Source organism: Orcinus orca, chromosome X (assembly GCF_937001465.1).
Source record: "Orcinus orca chromosome X, mOrcOrc1.1, whole genome shotgun sequence".
Taxonomy (NCBI): domain Eukaryota; kingdom Metazoa; phylum Chordata; class Mammalia; order Artiodactyla; family Delphinidae; genus Orcinus; species Orcinus orca.
In genome coordinates, this window is record NC_064580.1 from 90,869,631 (window position 1) to 90,888,774 (window position 19,144).

General features: G+C 42.5%; 1 protein-coding gene across 2 annotated transcripts in view; it reads right to left on the reverse strand.

The window, feature by feature from the left end:
* Positions 1 to 9,494: 9,494 nt before the first annotated feature.
* Positions 9,495 to 19,144, reverse strand: part of LOC101288642 (thymosin beta-15A) — a 30,469-nt gene continuing 20,819 nt past the window's right edge. The window contains exons 1-3 of one of the 2 annotated variants that reach the window (XM_004286297.3): positions 12,641 to 12,758; positions 10,856 to 10,968; positions 9,495 to 9,930 (exon numbers count right to left, since the gene is read on the reverse strand). In XM_004286297.3, coding sequence (XP_004286345.1) covers positions 9,893 to 9,930; positions 10,856 to 10,955 — 138 coding nt within the window. In that variant the 5' untranslated portion in view covers positions 10,956 to 10,968; positions 12,641 to 12,758 and the 3' untranslated portion in view covers positions 9,495 to 9,892. Of the gene's footprint in view, positions 9,931 to 10,855; positions 10,969 to 12,640; positions 12,759 to 19,144 lie in introns of those variants that run through there. The other variant, XM_033417462.2, reaches the window with a different exon arrangement.

Here is a 19,144-nt window from a genome sequence, read left to right on the forward strand (position 1 = left end):
GGACGACTGACACACAGGAAATGTAAGAAAGAGAGGAATACAGGGGTATGATGTTCAAGAGGATAAGACCAAAGAAGTACATGTGTGATTACTGATTTCCAAAGATGATTAAGGAGAAAGGGCACCCCGTGAGTAAACATGATCTAACAGTGTGGTTTACTGCAATGATAAACTAAGGGAAAGAGCTTTACTGCTTAAACAACTAATGATAAGCGTCAACTCTGAAAAAATAGTATTATAAGGACAAACATAACCCATTCAACCTTTTTCAACATGACTAGTGTCAGGGAAATCATTTAAAAGCAGAATCGAGGACCCAAACACAGCAGGGAAATAATGAAAGCAAAATGTCCAAGAAAAACTACGTATCCAAGTGGAAGAACCTGAAGTTACTAATCTGACTGGTTCAGATTGATGGTAGTTGGTATTTTCCCCCCAAGAGTGCCTTCTCCTGTTCTTGGAAACAGAAACCTTTTTGACATGCACCGCAGCACCCTGGGGAGGATGCTGGAAGCATCCAATCAGAGCGGCCCAAGCACCACTCTGGATCGGCTCAGCCAATGTAAAGCCAATGAAAAGCAGGGAACTCACCGTAGGCCTATACCAGGCACTGCACCTGTCATGCTACGTCTATTCTCTCATTCAGTCCTAATCACAGCCCTTCTGAAATGGCGTTGTAAATAGTACACCCATTTCAAAGTTGAAGGTCCTGAGGCTCAAGGAGAGAGAAGTCACTGTAGGCTGGGATGGTCAAGTCATCTTCACAGAGAAGGTAGGATTTGAGCCAAGACTGGGAATGTGAATAGGATTAGGAAAGGGAGAGGGTGAGGGGCCGAGGTTTCACGGGAGTGAGGAGGAACAGCTGGCCCACAAAGCGCTGAGTCGGCCATTCCCAAAGCCAGCGAAGTAACGAGGCACTTTCCACCTGCTCCCTAGCAACTTCCCATCACAACTCAGAGCTGCGTTATCTCTGCCACTTCACTAACGTGAGGCTCTGGAGGGAAAAGTCATCCAGCCTTATCTCGCTGTCAGCCCTAAGCAAACTGATGGGGCCAAGGCAGCCAGGAGAGCGTGTCCATACAGCTGTCTGGTAGCAAGTCTCACCCCCACCCCTCCGGTTGCCTGAGGGCTTGAATCTCAGGCCTGAGAATAAGTATAACCTCCATTCGCTGGGCACTCCATCGGCATTGTCTCACTGAGTCCTCACAACAGTCTTGTAGACCCTATTCAACAGAGGAGGAAACTGAGGTCCAGAGAGGCCAAGTCACTTACCCAAAGCACCACATCTAGTAAGAGGGACAGCTGGAGTTTCAACCCAGGTCTAATCTGACTCCAAAACCTGTGTCCTTAATCACTCTTGCTGTGGAGCCTGGTGCTACTAGCTCACAGCAGTTCCAGGACCCAAACAGACACCGTCACCATGTTGTGTGCCTTTTCCTTGTTAATGCAGCTTCGCAACTCTATTTGTCTCCAGAAAACAAAGGCACCAGAATTCTGAGGAGAACAAATCAAGAAAAGGTGATGCATTCTCATTTTCCCACTCACCGTTGTGCTCTCCAAATCCCCAAGCCCCAAGAGATGTTCTTACTCTTTCCCCAGGTCTTTTCCCTTAAAGGGTGTCCACACACCCTGATTTTCCCTGTTGTCCCAGCACATATATACAATGGAATATATATATAAAGAAACGAAATTGAGTTATTTGTAGTGAGGTTGACGGACCTAGAGCCTGTCATACAGAGAGAAGTAAGTCAGAAAGAGAAAGACAAATACCATATGCTAACACATATATATGGAATTTAAGAAAAAAATGTCATGAAGAACCTAGGGGTAAGACAGGAATAAAGACACAGACCTACTGGAGAACGGACTTGAGGATATGGGGAGGGGGGAAGGGTGAGCTGTGACAAACCGAGAGAGAGGCATGGACATATATACAGTAACAAACGCAAGGTAGATAGCTAGTGGGAAGCAGCGGCATGGCACAGGGATATCGGCTCGGTGCTTTGTGACCGCCTGGAGGGGTGGGATAGGGACGGTGGGAGGGAGGGTGACGCAAGAGGGAAGAGATATGGGAACATATGTATATGTATAACTGATTCACTTTGTTATAAAGCAGAAACCAACACACCATTGTAAAGCAATTATACTCCAATAAAGATGTAAAAAAAGAGAGACAAAGGAGAATTTTCAACCAATTTAACAATAGAATTAGAAAACTTATCACAGTTAACCAAAAATTGAGTTTTAAAGCAAATCATAATAAATTTCCAAGGTTGACATGACAGAACATGTTCTTTCTCCACAGAAATCAGAGACTACAAAACAAATCAATTAAAAATAAAAGTAACAGGAAAATCACCAACTACTTCTGAATTAAATAATAACTCACAGAAACACAAACAAAAAGCCATTGGGCTAAGAGGAAAATTCAATGGAAATTAGATTATATTAACAATATAATTAATATTAATATTGGAACACTGCAAGGACACGGAGAAAGTCATCTTAGTTCTTTTACTGCTCACCATCTTTCTCTTAACTTAATGCAAAGGTCAAGAGAGATGTTCCTCTTCCAGCTCTGGATTCATATTACTAAATAACCATGTTTGAAAAGAAGTTTCAAGGAAGCACACCCAGGTTCATCCCAGCTCACCTCCCCACACACTTTGGGACAATGCTTGTGGCTCATGGGCTGTAGGACCTTATTGGCTGCTCCAGTGGACACTGGTGCTTAAGCTACTCTCATTGAACACTGCTGTCATCCTATGATACATAATTGTGGGTCATAAAGTTTTGTCTTTTAAATGTCATAAGAAATAGAATGTAAAAATTTAGAATTGGATAAGTCTGAACATATAGAAATAGTAACTTCAGAATTCAGGGATATGGAGAAGTAAATTGGGTCAAGAAATTTTAATTGAGATATTTGTGTACTATTTTTGGTTCCTCATTTATGTATATTAAATAATTCTGAATATGGGGTATGTTGAAAGAAGTTTGATTGTAGTACCTTTGATTTTTCTTATCAGTTTCTTCACTTTACCTTTAAAAACTTCTGGATTATTGTACCCTATCTCTTAGGGAGTTAAGGAATGAAAGAGGTAAATAAAATGTTTACAAAAATAATAATGACCTTAGAGATTACCAGAAAGGCTGGAACAGGAATTGTTTTTTGAACTTTCAAATTCAGTTATTTCCACAATGTGTTTCCATTTTTGCTTATGTTTTACAGTGTATTCTGTGATACAGATAATGTTGAAAAAAAGTTTGAATGAGGTATGGTTGTCCTATTAATACTATTTTCTTAGGGTTGGAACTTATAGTTTGTTATTTAAGCAGTAAAGTCCTTGCTCTAATTTGTATTTTCAGTAGCCAGCACCATTAGATCATGATTGCCCTTTAGGCATCCATCTTCCTCAATCACCCTCTGAAGTGAATAACTGCATATGCTCATTTCTCCTCCAGGTCTTCAACATCAAACCCCATTTTCCCTCTCTCCTTCCTAGATGTCATGTATGTCACTCACCCTTGCACTTCTGCCTTCACAACCTATATGCTGCAGTTGTAACATTGGTTTACTAATGCCTGTGTTTGATTATTGGATTTACTAAATGTAACACACACCTAGCACAATAAAAACATCCTAGTTTCCTCACAGGAATTCACACATAATTGTATATGATCAGTGTGCAAGAAAAGTTCTGAAAAACATTTGTATATCATATGGGCAGACACTGGGATATTGAAGAAGCAACAATGAACACAATAGAAATTATGTAATTTTATAAAATATTGTTTTTATTATGGGTCCACAGTTCTGTTTTGAAACTGTGATGGTTCTGCAGTGAGTTTTTCACTTCCAAAACTATGTTCTGGTTGTATAAGACCATCTCGAGGTCCCATCCAGAGAAATTTAACTGCGGTTGATTTGGTGGAAGTTTTTCCTGGTATCCTTGGGAACCATATCCTTTTTTTCACATTCTTTCTTAAGATTTTTCTAATATTCCACAAAAATAATAAATAATAATACTGATAAGGGGATTCATTTATCCTAAATCTGTACTCCAATGATCCTGAGGAGATCTGGAATGGGTGGTTGCAGGCCTGGGAGTCCCAGATCTAATGTCCACTTGCTGGTGGGAGGGGCCATGTCCCAGAGGTGTCCTGAACCTGGTGTTAGCCCATTGGTGGGTGGGACCAAATTCCAGGGCCACTGGCTGAGCAGCCCAAGGTGTCCTGAGCTGGTGTCTAGGGACAGGACCCTTGGGGTCCTGGGGCAGGTGCCAGCCTGCTTTGGTGTGGGATGGGTCCTGATATGGCAGGATGAAGGGCTGTGATGGTCCTGGGGCTGGTGTCTCCTCACTGGTGGGTGGTGGCTAGTGCCAGCCTGGTAGGCAGAGCTGGGTCCTGGGGTGTCTGGCTGCAGGGCCCAGGGGTCCCAGAGCTTGTGTTTTGGCCTACTTGTGGGCAGGGGTGAGGCCCAGGGATTCCCAGGACTAGTGTAGGTTCACTGGTGTGTGGAGCCGGGTCCTGGGAATGTGGGCTGCATGGCCCTGAGGGTCCTGGAGTTGGTGTTTCAGCTTACTGGTAGGCTAGACTGGGGTCTAGAGTATCATGGGATGGTGCCTACCCATTGATGGATGAGGTTGGTGCTGGGGCTAGTTCCAGCCCAGTGAAGCTGGGCCAGGTCCTGGGGTGGACTGGACTGGGTTCCAGGGTAGGTGTGGGCTTCAGGGGTCTCAAGGCAGCAGGCCTGCTGGTGGATAGGGCTGTGTCTCTGCCTGGGCTTTTGCTTGGCCTGAGATGTCACAGTACTGGTGCTGATAGGCTGCTGGTCAGAGCTGGGTTCCAGCACTAACAGTCTAGAAGGAGGATTCCAAAATAGCACTTGCCAGTACCAGTGTCATGTGGTAGAACCAGCTCCCCCAAATGGCTGCCGCCTCTGTTTATATCCCCATGGTGAGCTCCAGTTGCCTTCTGCCTCTCCAGGAGGCTCTCCAAGATCAGCAGATTGGTCTAACACAGGCTCCTTTCAAATTACTGCTTCTGCCCTAGATCCCCAAGCTTGTTAGATTTTGTGTGTGCCTTTTAAGAGTGAAGTCTCTATTTCCCACAGCCCTCTGGCTCTCCTGAAAGTAAGCTTCACTGGCCTTCAAAGCCAAGGGTTCTGGGGGCTCATCTTCCTGGTGCAGGACCCCCAGTCTGGGGAGCCTAATGTGGGGCTTGGATCACTTATTCCTTGAGGAGAACCTCTGCAATTGCAATTATCCTCCCATTAGTAGGTTGCCCACCTTGAAGGTATGGGTCTTGACCATGTCTCCACCTCCTTAACCGTGTACCAAGTTTAAAATTATTTTCTTCACAATACTTAGATTCTAAAAGTATTCCAAAGGCTAAAATTGGTGAAGATCTATTGGGTGAAAAATATATACTCACCTAATTCTCTAAGAAACCTCCTTAGGGAGAGAAAATATATCAATAAAGTGGGAAATATTTTAAAATTAAAAGCACAATGCTTTCAAGAATCTTTGATAATACATGCAAAGTTATTTATACATGTATGAATGTAAAATAGTATAGAAATTGAACCAAATTATAGAAATTGATCCAAACAAGGATTTAAGGATAAACAAGAACTGAAGAGATGGAGATCATCAATGAGCCAAATGGCCAAGCTTCCAGGGGTGTATATGGTCAGACTTTCAAGGAGGAGTTAATTCTGATGCTAATTAAATAGTTCGAGATTATGAATGAAAAGACTATTTTATTTCAACAAATACAATATGATGATAAAACTTATTGAAGAAAGCATGCTAAACAAATTTCTGAGCAGTCTCATTTATATATGAGGATACAAAAGTCCTACTTGAAATATTATCAAATAAATCTGGTTTCACATTACAAAAAAGACTAATAAGGGAAATAGCGTTACTGCTGTAAATAAGAAATTACAAACAAACAAACAAGCAAAATGGTTATGAAGAACCTAGGGGCAGGACAGGAATAAAGACGCAGATGTAGAGCATTTGAGGACACGGGGAGGGGGAAGGGTAAGCTGGGACGAAGTGAGAGAGTGGCATGGACTAATATACACTACCAAATGTAAAATAGATAGCTAGTGGGAAGCAGCCGCATAGCACAGGGAGATCAGCTCGGTGCTTTGTGATCACCTAGAGGGGTGGGATAGGGAGGGTGGGAAGGAGATGCAAGAGGGAGAAGATATGGGGATATATGTACACATATAGCTGATTCACTTTGTTATACAGCAGAAACTAACACACCATTATAAAGCAATTATACTCCAATAAAGATGTTAAGGAAAAAAAAAAGAAATTACAAGCACCAAATCAGGGGATCATCATTCATAAAACAGAATATGCCATACAAACTTTTTTCAGCATGACCCTTATTGTGGAATTTATTAAAATAAATAATACATAATATTAGAGTCCAGAATTTTAAAAGTTCATGTAAAGGTACCTTTTTCAAGCTTCCTAGGAACTGAAAGTAACTAGGATAACTCATTCAGATTTATCTGATTCTATTATTTTCTGGTCTATACTTTTGCTTTTTAAAATGCAAAGCTTCATGACCTGCAAATATGCTTCACTAGATGATGAGAACATCTAGTCAGAGCAACCCAAGCTCCACCCTTCACTGGCTCAGCCAATGAAGGACCTGAAGACCCTCAGCCACAGCCGTTGGCTCAAAGTAGGAGCAGGTGACCTGAGTTGAGCAAATAAGTGCCTTCCTGGGTGTTTTCTTGGAGACTGAGGAGAATATTGGTGTGGTATTTTTTTTGACTGGTTTGCTCAGGGCCCTAAATCTCAATCCCTGCTAATGGCTATTGGAGAAAAAGTATTTCTCGGGTTAGACAGGCTAGAAAAGTAACCCCACATATATTTAAGAAATGCTGAGTAAAACTACTCTAGGTGAGCAATTGTTTTCCCTATCTCATGTATGTATGAGTACTCACTTACCAGCTACTGGTCTTTCACCTGCCACCATGTACGTCTCATATGTTCCCACTAAGTTTAATACTTAACACTGCTCAGGATGGAATCAATATGTCAATGAATAGGATGATTACCAGATGCAACTGAACAGTGGGAGTTATTATCCAACCCCAGCTCACCTGACAACATTCATTCTTTCCTTTAGGCCCACTAAAATCCAATCTTGTGGTGGATTACTGTACAAATACAGAGGTTGCTGAATCTATCATGGATGTATAGTATCTTTCTCAAGTTTGCAAATGGCAATGTTGAAAGGAGAGCAAATGTGTGGGATGACAGAATCAGGATACAAAGATATCTGATCATGAGCAAATTTGAGCGTGTCAGCAACCAGGATGTTTCCTCATCATGTAATTTGGATCCAAAGGATCCGGGAGGTATCATCAGGAGAAGACAGGGGCATAGAGGCAGGCACACAACTGCTGATTTCAACTATAGGAGCAGGGATTAACTACGTGGTGTGGGACTCTAGTACAGTCCTAGGACTATTGGATAGAAATTACATGGAGGCAGGTTTGGGCACAGTGTAAGCAGCCTGTTGCAGCAAGGGGCTGAGTAACTCTATTGGATAATTATTTCAGGCAAGAGGTAAGGTATTGGTGACCAACATGGTTACTTCCAACTCTCAAATCCTCTGGCTACTCTAAGCCCTGTGATGGTGTCACCTCACTGACGTTTGAGCAGAGGTGACCCCCCACCCCCGGTTTTGCTTAGGGAAGTTTATGCTATTGCAGAGACCATAGTTTTCACCTCCTTTAAACCCAGTGATTATTCAAGAATGTCAGCTCTTAGAAGGGAGTGGTAAGATAATACTTGAGATTGCAAATAGGTATGGACAGCATAATCCCTTTTAGTCAGAAAATATATGAATATTAATAGACCACAATCAGGATGGTTATACACTCAAAGGTTAACGTGTAATTGGTGGGATTACAGGTGATTGGTTTTTATAAATTTCAAGTGAAAAATGTATTGTTTTAAGGCAGTGATCTGCACTCGTCTATTTATATGTATTCCTTATTATATTAGCCAGCTAGTCTTGCCATAACAAAATACTGTAGACCAGGTGGATTAAACAACAGAAATTAATTTTCTCACAGTTCTGGAGGATAGAAGTCCCAAAATCAAGATCCAGCAGGGTCATTTTCTGGTGAAAACTCTCTTCCTGGCTTGCAAGTAGACACCTTCTTGTTGGGTCCTCACATGTTGGGGAGAGTGATGTGGTGTCTCTTCCTCTTCTTTTATGGCCACAGTACTATCAGATTATGGCCCCACCCTTATGGTCTCAATTAACCTTAATTACCTAAATACACTATCTCCAGATCCAGTCACATTTGGGGTTAGGGCTTCAGCATATGAAATTTTTTGAAGGGGAGACAATTCAGTCCAGAGCACTTATGCTCACCACAAACACCAAAAATACTTGGTTCATAAGACAGTGAATTCTGTTCAGAACAAGAATGAAACCAGAGGTTCAGTACTGTAGGTCATTAGAGGTTATCAGACGTCTGAGTTTATGCTCGATAGAAGATGTGATGTGCTTAGCACAGTATGGGTTAGCAAGTGTCTCTTGTCCCCTTCCCCATTCAACCCCAACCTTGGGTGACCCCTAACTTTAGTTGAAAAGCACTTTCCAAAAAGCAAGAAGAGTCCAGCTAAAATTCCAGCCCTTATACACCTTAGAAGATTAAATCAGACCCTGTGTTTTAATTTCCTCATTTCTAAGATAACGGAGTTAGTCCACGTGACTTCTTCTCCCAAGTTTCTCTATCTCTATGATTCCAACTCTAAGGAAAAAGCACTTAGCATCCCTGTTGGGAGGCAGACATACTGAATAATATCCTGCAAACTGAGAAGGAACTTTGAGACTGAAAAATGAAGCGAGCAGCTCCATAAAGTGCAATTATGAAGTTTCCTGTGGGTAACTTACATACAGGCATGGTAGATAGGGCAGACAGATAATCCAGAGGCATTCACAGCTGCACTGCACTGCCAAAAAGGGTACAGGGGAATTTAAAGGGGCCAAAACTAAAGTAGAATCTGACTACCAAGAGAGAAGCACGTCTGCACCAACTAGAATAGGAGTTTTTTCCTCTCCCCAGGGGCCTCATGACCATTAACCATCTATGTCAGCAAAAGGCACTATTCCAGGTTTCATATCAGATGAAGGCAAGGGTAAAAGTTGATAGGGAACTCATCTGGCTTGGACTCACTCCTTGTAAATTAGGCTAAAGCTCAGTCACGTGGAAAGAGGAGGAGTTAGGACTGTGTGGACTAAGATGGAGCTGACAAAATGGAGTCAGTATGGTTCAGCCACACAATCCCCAAAGGCCCTCCTCTGTCCAGATCAGACAGAGGAGGGCCTTTCCCATGTGCCAAATCTGCTGAAGCAGCTTTCCTGCACCCATTTTTTTGGCTGAAAAGTACCCTTGTGCACTTTCATTCCTTAGAAGACCACCAGGAATGAACCACAGGAGCCTATTATAAACATACTGATTATATTTATTATTTTATTGCTCCATTACAAATGAAAATAAACTGTGAGAAGATGCAAAAGCATGCAACTTCATGAAGATTATAAAGCAATAGAGGGAACCATTGTAGAAAGTTAAAAGTGGCTTATCCGGTAGGGGGTGCAAAGACTACAAGCACAAAGGTCATCAACGGTTAGATTATTGACAGCATCTGCCAACTGGAATTTATGCACCAATAGAAGTTTTAAAATGAATGTCAGGGAATGTAGGCTACCCCTGACCTCTTAGCCAGGGATTATGGGTGAGAAGACATCAGAAGATGCCTAAAATCTCTACAAAGTTTTACCAAAAACAAGACACTCAAGCAATGTCGAAATTTGCTCTTGCAAAGAGATCCCCATTTTACGATGTTTGACCACACTCTTTCTCCTGCTGGATAGCTGGGGAAAAAATAAACACAAAGAAATCATTAAGAGGGTATTTACCTAAGATTAAGTTCAGTTTCTTCCAAAAGAATTCCTTGCCAAGTAATTGGAGGCTGCCATACCTTCTTTAAGTTTAGAATGCCAAGGCACTACCCACAAATCCTTAGTCAGGTATGTGTGTGTGCAAATTAATGAGCTGAACGTTTGTTAGACTCAACTGTGTGTTTCTTTTTCCCCATTTGAGAGGTAGATTTATGCCGTTGCCATTTTTACCATGGATCACTCTGAGACTGGGGGGCATGTGAAGCACTTTCTTCAGATTTATCTATCACTATACAATTAGGAAGTTATGCCATTTCAGACAATTTTGACTAACTTTGGAACTTTCAAATAATGCTACATGACAAAACGTTTCCCTTGGCTTGGGGTTTCTCCTGCAGGCTGTAAGCGGGGAGGGCAAAATTGATCCCTTGAACCCTGGGAGACTTGAGTATACCCTATAACTAAACTGATTAGCTCACCTCATCTTGTCATCAGGTAGAGAAGGCCAAAACCACAGTTTGCATGGCTCATTAGGGATGAGATCAAAGACCCAAATAGCTAGATGCAAAAAAATGCCAAATAACAAAAATCGGACAAAACTAAGATGTTTCTAATGCTATGTCCAATATTCCAAGATTGGTTTCAATGTGGGTTTTAGTATTTTTCCACCAAAAACCAGCTTTTTAAAATTCCCCCATTACTACTGGGGCCTATTTTGTGAGAACTACTTATATAAGCAAAGTAAAAAAGGCAATTATTTGATATTTTTTAATGTTATACATTAAATAATTCATACTCTGGTTATTGCTTCCTTTGTGGTAAAATTTACTAGAAGAGTTTATTTACTGAACCTATTAGTTTTCACCATTGTTTGTCTCAGAAAGTCCCCATGACTTACTTTCCTTTGAGGGAAGAGTGTTTTTTTCTTTAGTGTTAGTTTTCTTCAGTTTTGACTTGTCAAACTTCTCCACTTCAGACAAGTCTGGCTTATCACTCATCTTGACTAAAAGACTAAAAAAAAAAAAAACCATAAAAAAAACTTATCTGGTAGAACTATTATCACACTAAGGAGTAACAGCCAAAATTCTCACATTTAATATCAATGTGTATTTTACCTGCTGATTTTCAACAGGAAAACAGCAACAGATCTTAGAAAAGTCATATTTTTATTAGAATACTTTTATTACCCCACATCATTACCCCATTTTTTTTTTTTTTTTTTTTTTTTGCGGTATGCGGGCCTCTCACTGTTGTGGCCTCTCCCGTTGCGGAGCACAGGCTCCAGACACGCAGGCTCAGCGGCCATGGCTCACGGGCCCAGCCACTCCGCGGCATGTGGGATCCTCCCGGACTGGGGCACGAACCCGTGTCCCCTGCATCGGCAGGCGGACTCTCAACCACTGCGCCACCAGGGAAGCCCATTACCCCATTTTTGATAGACAGCAAATGCCATTGGATCAGGATGCACTAGAAACCAAGATGTTCTAGAAACCGGGAGCCAATATGTCTGACTTTTAAAATCACAGCAAAAGTAAAATGGAGGTGATAGAAACACATGAGCAGATAGGGATAGAAGAAAAAATAAGGACTGGGTTTAACCAGCTAATGAATTTGTAAGGAGACAGCACTATTTGAGCACGTTCACTTTGTATTCAATTACTATGAGAGGGCGGCATTTTTCTTGGGGATTAGGGAGCAGCACACAAAAAGGGGTAGCACAAATTGGACTAGTTTCTTTCCATTTTATCTGCCCAAAGACAGTAGATTAAGGGGCTACAATAAGAGGAGGGATTAAATCCAGTCATAACTAATTACATGTCTCACAATAACTCCTTATGGCACTAGTTTGTAAACGCTGTAAGACGGCACAGCTAATTATGATCAAACCAAGAACTTCAGCAGAATGGGATAAACTAGAGCTCATTTCTATTTCACCATATTTTCCCCTCAAGAGGAGAGGGTAGTAGATGAGGCTAGGAGATGAGGTGCCATGTGATCATTCCGGGTTTGTCCAGAAGAGACAATAGGAGACCCCTGAGCCCGGAAAGCAGAGCTCTCCTGCGCGTGCCTGGCCCCACCCTGGTGGGGTAAGACACGTCTAGTGCCCAAACTAGCACTGAGAGGCCCCCAAGCAGCCAGACGTCCCCAGAATGCCTCCCTTCCGTCGAGGTCACCCTAAGACCTTCCTTTGACAAGCGATCAGCCGCCAATCTCCAGAGGGGGGAAACAGGGACTTCAGATACTAATAACAGGGCTGGGTGCATAGACCAGTTTGTTAGCAGCAATCTGCTTACATTTCAAAATAAATATCATCATCGTCGGGAGCCCAGTCCAACCTAACAGCCACGGGAGGGGAGAGAGCGAAGGGCCAGCCCCAGAGAGCCCATTCCGAGCCCCACATTCCTCATCCCCTCAGCCTCGGACTTGCAGCCACAGCGGACTGGCCGCTCTGGGGGCTCCCCCCTCGGACCTTCCAGGGACAGACCCAGGGAGGATTCCGCATCGCGCGCAGAAGGCGGCGCTGCGAAAACAAAGGCGCGGACTCGCCAGGAGGCGCAGATACTAATCGCCCATCCCAACCCCCGCCCCTCCAATACCAGCAGGCCCAAGACGCCAGCCCCGCGGCCGCCACGCCCTCCTGTCCCCACAGTCCTCTGGCTCTGGCGAGGCCGCACGTCCTCACCCGAAGGCTTGAAGACCAGTGAAAGGTAGACCGCTGAACTGAGACCGCTTGGTACACAGGACGAGGTTAGCCTTCCCATGCGGAACCCCGCAGTTATAAGCTGCGTGACAGACTCCGCCCCCAGACCCCTCCCCAGTCCTCTCCGATTGACCAAGGGATCCTAGACCCGCCTCCTCGCCCCTCCCACCTATTTAGACTTGCTGACCTCAGTCTACTGTCTCCTCTCCACTCAGGACCTCACCCTCGCAACTGGGTGTTGATAACGTCATACCAGATCCGCCTATCCAGACCCCATCCAAGCCCACTGATTGCCCAAGGGATCAGTGGCTGGCCTACCTGCCCTGCTTCTCCCACTACTTTCATCCTGAGAGTCCACTTCCCTTCCTCCCAAGTATACTCACTCCTCCACAATAATAGGGGCCTCTACAATAAGCAGACATATTTTACCCAGTTAGCTTTGAACGTCCAAAACTCCGAGATCCAAGCTGAAGGAGCCATAATCAGGTACTCTTGGCTTTTTATATTCAAAGGACCCTAAGTATGCGGTGACAACGAGTGATGCTCAATGTCTGTTCTGATCCTTGGCCGGGTGTTGGAGGAGGGGTGCTCAAGGAAAGGGTGGGTAGTTCAGGATCATTCACTCCCACAACGGGGCATTTCTGTGACAGTGCTACGCTCCTATGTAAAAGTCACATTTTCTAATTTTTCAGCCACTGAACATGGTAGCAGTGTAATCAGAGGAGAATCTGCTGAGGCTATTCATCTATATATCTCTAATCCCGAGCACCTTGCTTGGTCTACAGTAGACACTTAGATAAATACCCGTCTTTAGATTGAAGTAATAAATCCAGGATACAGCAGAATTTTTGGACAGCAGCACCACCCAGTGTCTATGTTGGGAGACAAAAAGGAGACTCCAGTAGTTACTTGAAAGAACTAAATATTCAAGGTCATTTTCTGGATACTCACCCAGAACCTTAGAGCATTAAGGTAAAATGGAGATAGGACTATGTCTTTAGCTTGCACGCCATATTTTCCATAAGGCTCATGTATGGTGGTAGAGATCTGCATAGATCAGCAATTACTCTCTCCTCAAGCATTTCTTAGGCCTTCCCCACTTCTCTCCATTTTCTTTTCTATGCTCTTGTAGCACGATGTGCTAACTTGAGAGTTTTGTATGTTCATTGGAGGAACTGTTAATACAGAAAGGCACACTCATTCAACAAATAACATTCACTGAGTAGCTACAACGTCCCAGGCATTAAATATAACAAACACCAGTGTTTCCACCACTCAGATTTGGATGCTGTTATATTTAGGTATATTTACTTTGTCTTTTTTTAAGGAATAAAAACATTACAGAAAAATTGAGGTTTCCTTGACCTTCACCCCATTTCCATTCCCCTCCCACTTCCCCAGGGTTACTCCTATCCTGAATATGATATGTAATTTCTAGCCCATTTTTCTTTCACTACAGATTTATGTGATCTGTTTCCAGGAGCAACATGGACCATTCTGTGGACCAGTGCTCCAGGTGTAAGACTGAATTTCCATATCTCTTGGGGTTGACAGCAAGCCTCAGACACTCACCTCCCCACACCTAGCTGAAACTTCAAAGTCTATCTTGAATCTATCTGCCTCAAATCCATCAGAACTCATCTCATCAATGTCCAACCCCACTTGTGTCAGTCACCACAAGAACCCCCATATCCCCGTGATACCCCTCAACTCCCACATTCTAACTTCCATAAGGCTGTGACCACATTCTCTCTTTAGCTCACTTCTCACACCCCTTCCTTACTCCTAAAACACAATGCAACCTCAATAATTCCTCCATATCGCCACCCTCTTCTCTGAATGTGCCTTTCATTGTCTTGCCCTAACAGAAACCAGGCTCTTCCCTGAGGACTCTGTGTCCCCTGAAGCCCACTCAAGAGAAGTAGATGATTTTTCTCTCCCATCACCATTGTACCACAGAGCCTGAAGCTCTGGTAAATGTCTTCCTTGCTTCTCACTGCTGCCTTTAGAGCATTCCTCTCCCACATCCCTGAAAACCTCCAGCTTTTGACAGCTTGTGTCACCAACTAGACTTCATTGTCATCATCTACCAAACCTCAGTGCTCCTCTCCCTTATTTCTCAAAGATTTTAGCTCCTGGAACTGTGTCATTCCCAACGGTAGTAGTCCTGTCTTAATTCCTGGTGAGCTCAAGAATGATCATTCTGATACACTGGCTCCTTCATTTCTCCTTCACGACATCGACCTTGACCCCAACTCAGCTACTCATTTGCATGGCCATACCCTAGGCCTTGTCACAGCAATTACAGCAATCCCTGCATAATCTCAATTTCAAACATCCCTCTTTATGACCATCACCTCTTTTTCCAACTCATTCCCTTTGGTACCCAGACCCCACTATCATTTTTTTTTTTTTTTTTTTTTTTTTGCGGTACACGGGCCTCTCACTGTTGTGGCCTCTCCCGTTGCGGAGCACAGGCTCCGGACGCGCAGGCTCAGCGGCCATGGCTCATGGGCCCAGCCGCTCTGCGGCATGTGGAATCTTCCCGGACCGGGGCACGAACCCGTGTCCCCTGCATTGGCAGGCGGACTCTCAACCACTGCACCACCAGGGAAGCCCAGACCCCACTATCCTTTAACCTCACAAAAATCTCCAGTCCATTGGTTTTGCCAGATTTCACCATCTCTCGGTCCCTTATTGTTTTCTCTCCCCTCCTTCCCTAGCTCAAATGTCATGCTCAGTCTTTATAATCACTCATTGGCATATACCCTCCAGTCTCCTGCCCCTCTCTCACTTTGTTTGCTTCCCTGGCAAAATCATAACTCTAGCTAAGTCCAAATACACCTCAAGGAGCCTGAACTCACACAGCTAAACCTGGCTAGAGGAAAATACACAACCACAAACTTTTGAACTTTCCCCGAGCTATCAATATGTGGTATGATACTCTCTTGTGATGCTGGGCAGCAGCAGAGAGCTGCAGCTCCCAGTCAGCCACATGATTATGGGGTAAGCAACTCATACTGATATACTTCCAATCATTCTGTACCCATTCAACCATTCTGTTTTTCACTTTCAGTACAATATTCAGTAAATTACATGAGATATTCAACATTTTATTATAAAAGAGGTTTTGTGTTAGATGATTTTGCCCAAATGTAGGCTAATCAATGTAAGTGTTCTGAGCACGTTTCAGGCAGGTTAGGCTAAGCTATGATGTTGGGTAGGTTAGTTGTATTTAATGCATTTTTGACTTATGATATTTTCAATTTACAATGGGTTTATCCAGATGTAGCTCCATCATAAGTTGAGGAAGGTCTTTAGATCTCTTTCTCTCACACCAGTTCAACAATATCACTACCATCTCTCACCCCTTTATCACCACCATCAATGTTGCGCTCTCTACTAGGTTGTTTCTGTCAGGATACCATCATGCTGTTATTTCTTATCTTCACGTAAATACATTCTCATCATTATATATGGAATATATATATATATATATATATATATATTCTCTTAACTCCACTTTTGCAACTGCTAGCAACCTATTTCTTTGCTGCCCTTTGAGGCACATTTTTCTTTACAGATGTATGTAATATACACCTCCACGTGCAATATTTGAACATGAATATTTGAAGGCATCGTTTGAACCAGTTCTTGGTCTAAGACCACATTCCCCTAGGCTTTCTACCTACATCAATCTGGTGTCAAGAGGGAGCCCCAGACAACTTTCCTTCCATAGCCCCCTACCCTCTCTGCCTGCTCTCCACCTCACTCACTCTGCCACAACCATGGTCTCTCTGCTGTTCCTCAAAAAAGTCACAGTCACTCTTGCCTAGGGCTTTTTCAATGTCCATTCCATCTGTCAGGAACATTCTTCCCTCAGATATCCACTTGGACTACTCCTTCACCCCTTTGTGATAGTTGTCTCTATTCAGTGTTTCCAATTTTTCTCCTCCTTCCTATTCTCATTTGAACACATTCCAATCAGGGGTCCACCTCCACCACTCCACTGAAATTGCCATCCTCAAGGTCACGACTAGTTTCTACATTGATCAATCCAATGGTCAATTCTTAATCCTTACTGGACCTATCAGCAGCACTGGCACAGCTGATGAGCCCCTCCTCCTCAGTTCACTGTCTTCAGTTGGCTTCCAGGACCCCACATTCTCCTGGTTTCCTCTGACCTCACTGGCTGCTTCTTCTCAGTGACCTTTACTGGTTCCTCTTCTCCTCCCAGACCTCTTAAAATGGGAGTGCCCCCGGGCTTGGTCCCTGTTCTTCTCATTTCTATCTACACTCCCTTGGTGATCTCTTCCAGTCCTATGCTGTAAAACACTTTCTATACTGATAACTCTTAAATTCAAGTCTGCAGACCAGATCTGTATTGCTGCCTACTCAGCACCTCCACTCAGATGTCTAATAGACATCTCAAACTCAAAATGTCCCAGATTAAATTCCTAATCATTTCCCCCCAAACCTGCTCCTCCTACAGCCAGCCCCATCTCAATTGATGGCAATTATATCAGTCCATATGCTCAGGCCAAAAGTCTTGACATTATCTTCAATTCCTCCCTTTCTCTTCCACTGTACATCCAACCCATCAGGAAATCATTTTGGTTCTAATTCAGAGTGTACCCCAAATCCAATCATTTCTCAACATCACCATTGCTACATATAAGGTCTAATACACCATCTTCTCTCATCTGAATAACTAAAATAGCCTTCTAAGAGATCTCTCTGTTTTCATTCTTGATCCTCTATGGTTTATTCCCTACACAAAAAAATTAAGTGATCATTTTTAAATATAAATGAAATCCTTGTACTTCTCTGCTCAAAATCCTGAAAAGATAGCCAGTTCCATTCAGAGTGAGAACCAAAGTCCCTACAAAAGCCCTACATTTTCTGGCTCTCCATTATATCTCTAACCTCCCCATCTGCTCTCTTCCTTACTCACTCTGTCCCATCTGTGGCCTCCTTACAGTTCCACTGAAAAGCCAAGCTCACTGTTGCCATAGGGCTTTTGGAGTGCTCTTTTCCAAGTTATCCATTTATTTAAATTCTCTCACCTCCTTCAAGGCTCAAATCTCACCATTTCAATGAAGACTATCTGAACTATCCTATTTAATACTGCAACCTGCCCATCCCTATTCTGTCTTACCCTGCTCTGCTTTCATCATTCTCTAACACACTATACAACTTATTTACTTGCTATGCTTATTGCTTTATTTCAGTCTTCCTGCATTGAAATGTAAAGTCCACGAGGGCAAGATCTCTGTTTTGTTCACTGATTCTAAGTACCTAGAATTGTGCACAAAATGAAGATTTGTTAAGTGAATTGTTTTCTCATGATTTTTGCTTCATGGTAAATTATATCACACTGTGTGTAATCATCTACAACTTGATTTTTTCACCCATTATGCTTTCTAGATTTATCCATGTTCATGCATGTTCATGTTCATATGTACATCCTTTTTAACTGGTATATAATATTCCATTGTATGAATAATTTCCTTATGCGTTTCCATTCTTGTGGACATTTAGGTTGCTTCCTTTTTTTCTATTACAAACAGTGCTTCAATTAATATTCTTGTTATAGCCTCCTATTACTCTATAAATGTGTTTCCTAGAAGTGGAATTGCTAAATGACAGAGTATGTTCATCTTCAACCTCACTGGACATTGGCAAATAGCTTGTCATAGTAATTGCACCAATTTACACACGTATCAGCTATAGAAGAGTCCCCATTTCCCCCACATTCTTGCAGATAAGTATTTTAAAATTTCTTTTTACCAATCTAAGAGGTGAAGATGAGCATCTCCCTAGTGTTTGAATCTGCCTTTCCCAGATTATTTCATGACATGAGCACTTTTTATAGGTTTTCTGGCCAAACTCATTTCTTCTTCTGTGAATTACCTTTTGATAACTTTTACCCATTTTTCTTTTGTTTGTCCTCTTAATATTGCTTCTTATGGATGCTTTACATATTCTATATTCTAATTATTTGTCTGTAACATGTTTTGCAAAATTTTTTCTGCAATCCTATTTTGTTGGTTTGGTTCACAAACCATTCCTATTTGGTTTACAACAAGTGTAACTGGAATAAACCTGTTTAAGGAAAGAACAACTTTTGGTGAGCATGCAACTCTACTGGTGGGAAAGTATCCTATTAGGCAGGTGTTGAAAAGGTTTTACTTAAGTATAAAATACATACAGAAAAGTGGACATATCTTAAGTGTGCATCTTGATGAATGTTCACAAAATGAAGACACCCATATAACCAACCCGCAGATCAAGACCATCCTTTATCCATCAATTATCCATCCTTTCTCCACTCTTTTGCAGTGCCACATCCTTCATAAATCAATTTCCTGTATATGCCATTTCCAATTTTGTAATCGATTGTCAAGTTCCACAAAAATAGGCCTGTTAATATTTTGATTGGAACGTTATTGGACTTATGGATTAATTTGAGATGAATTGCTAACT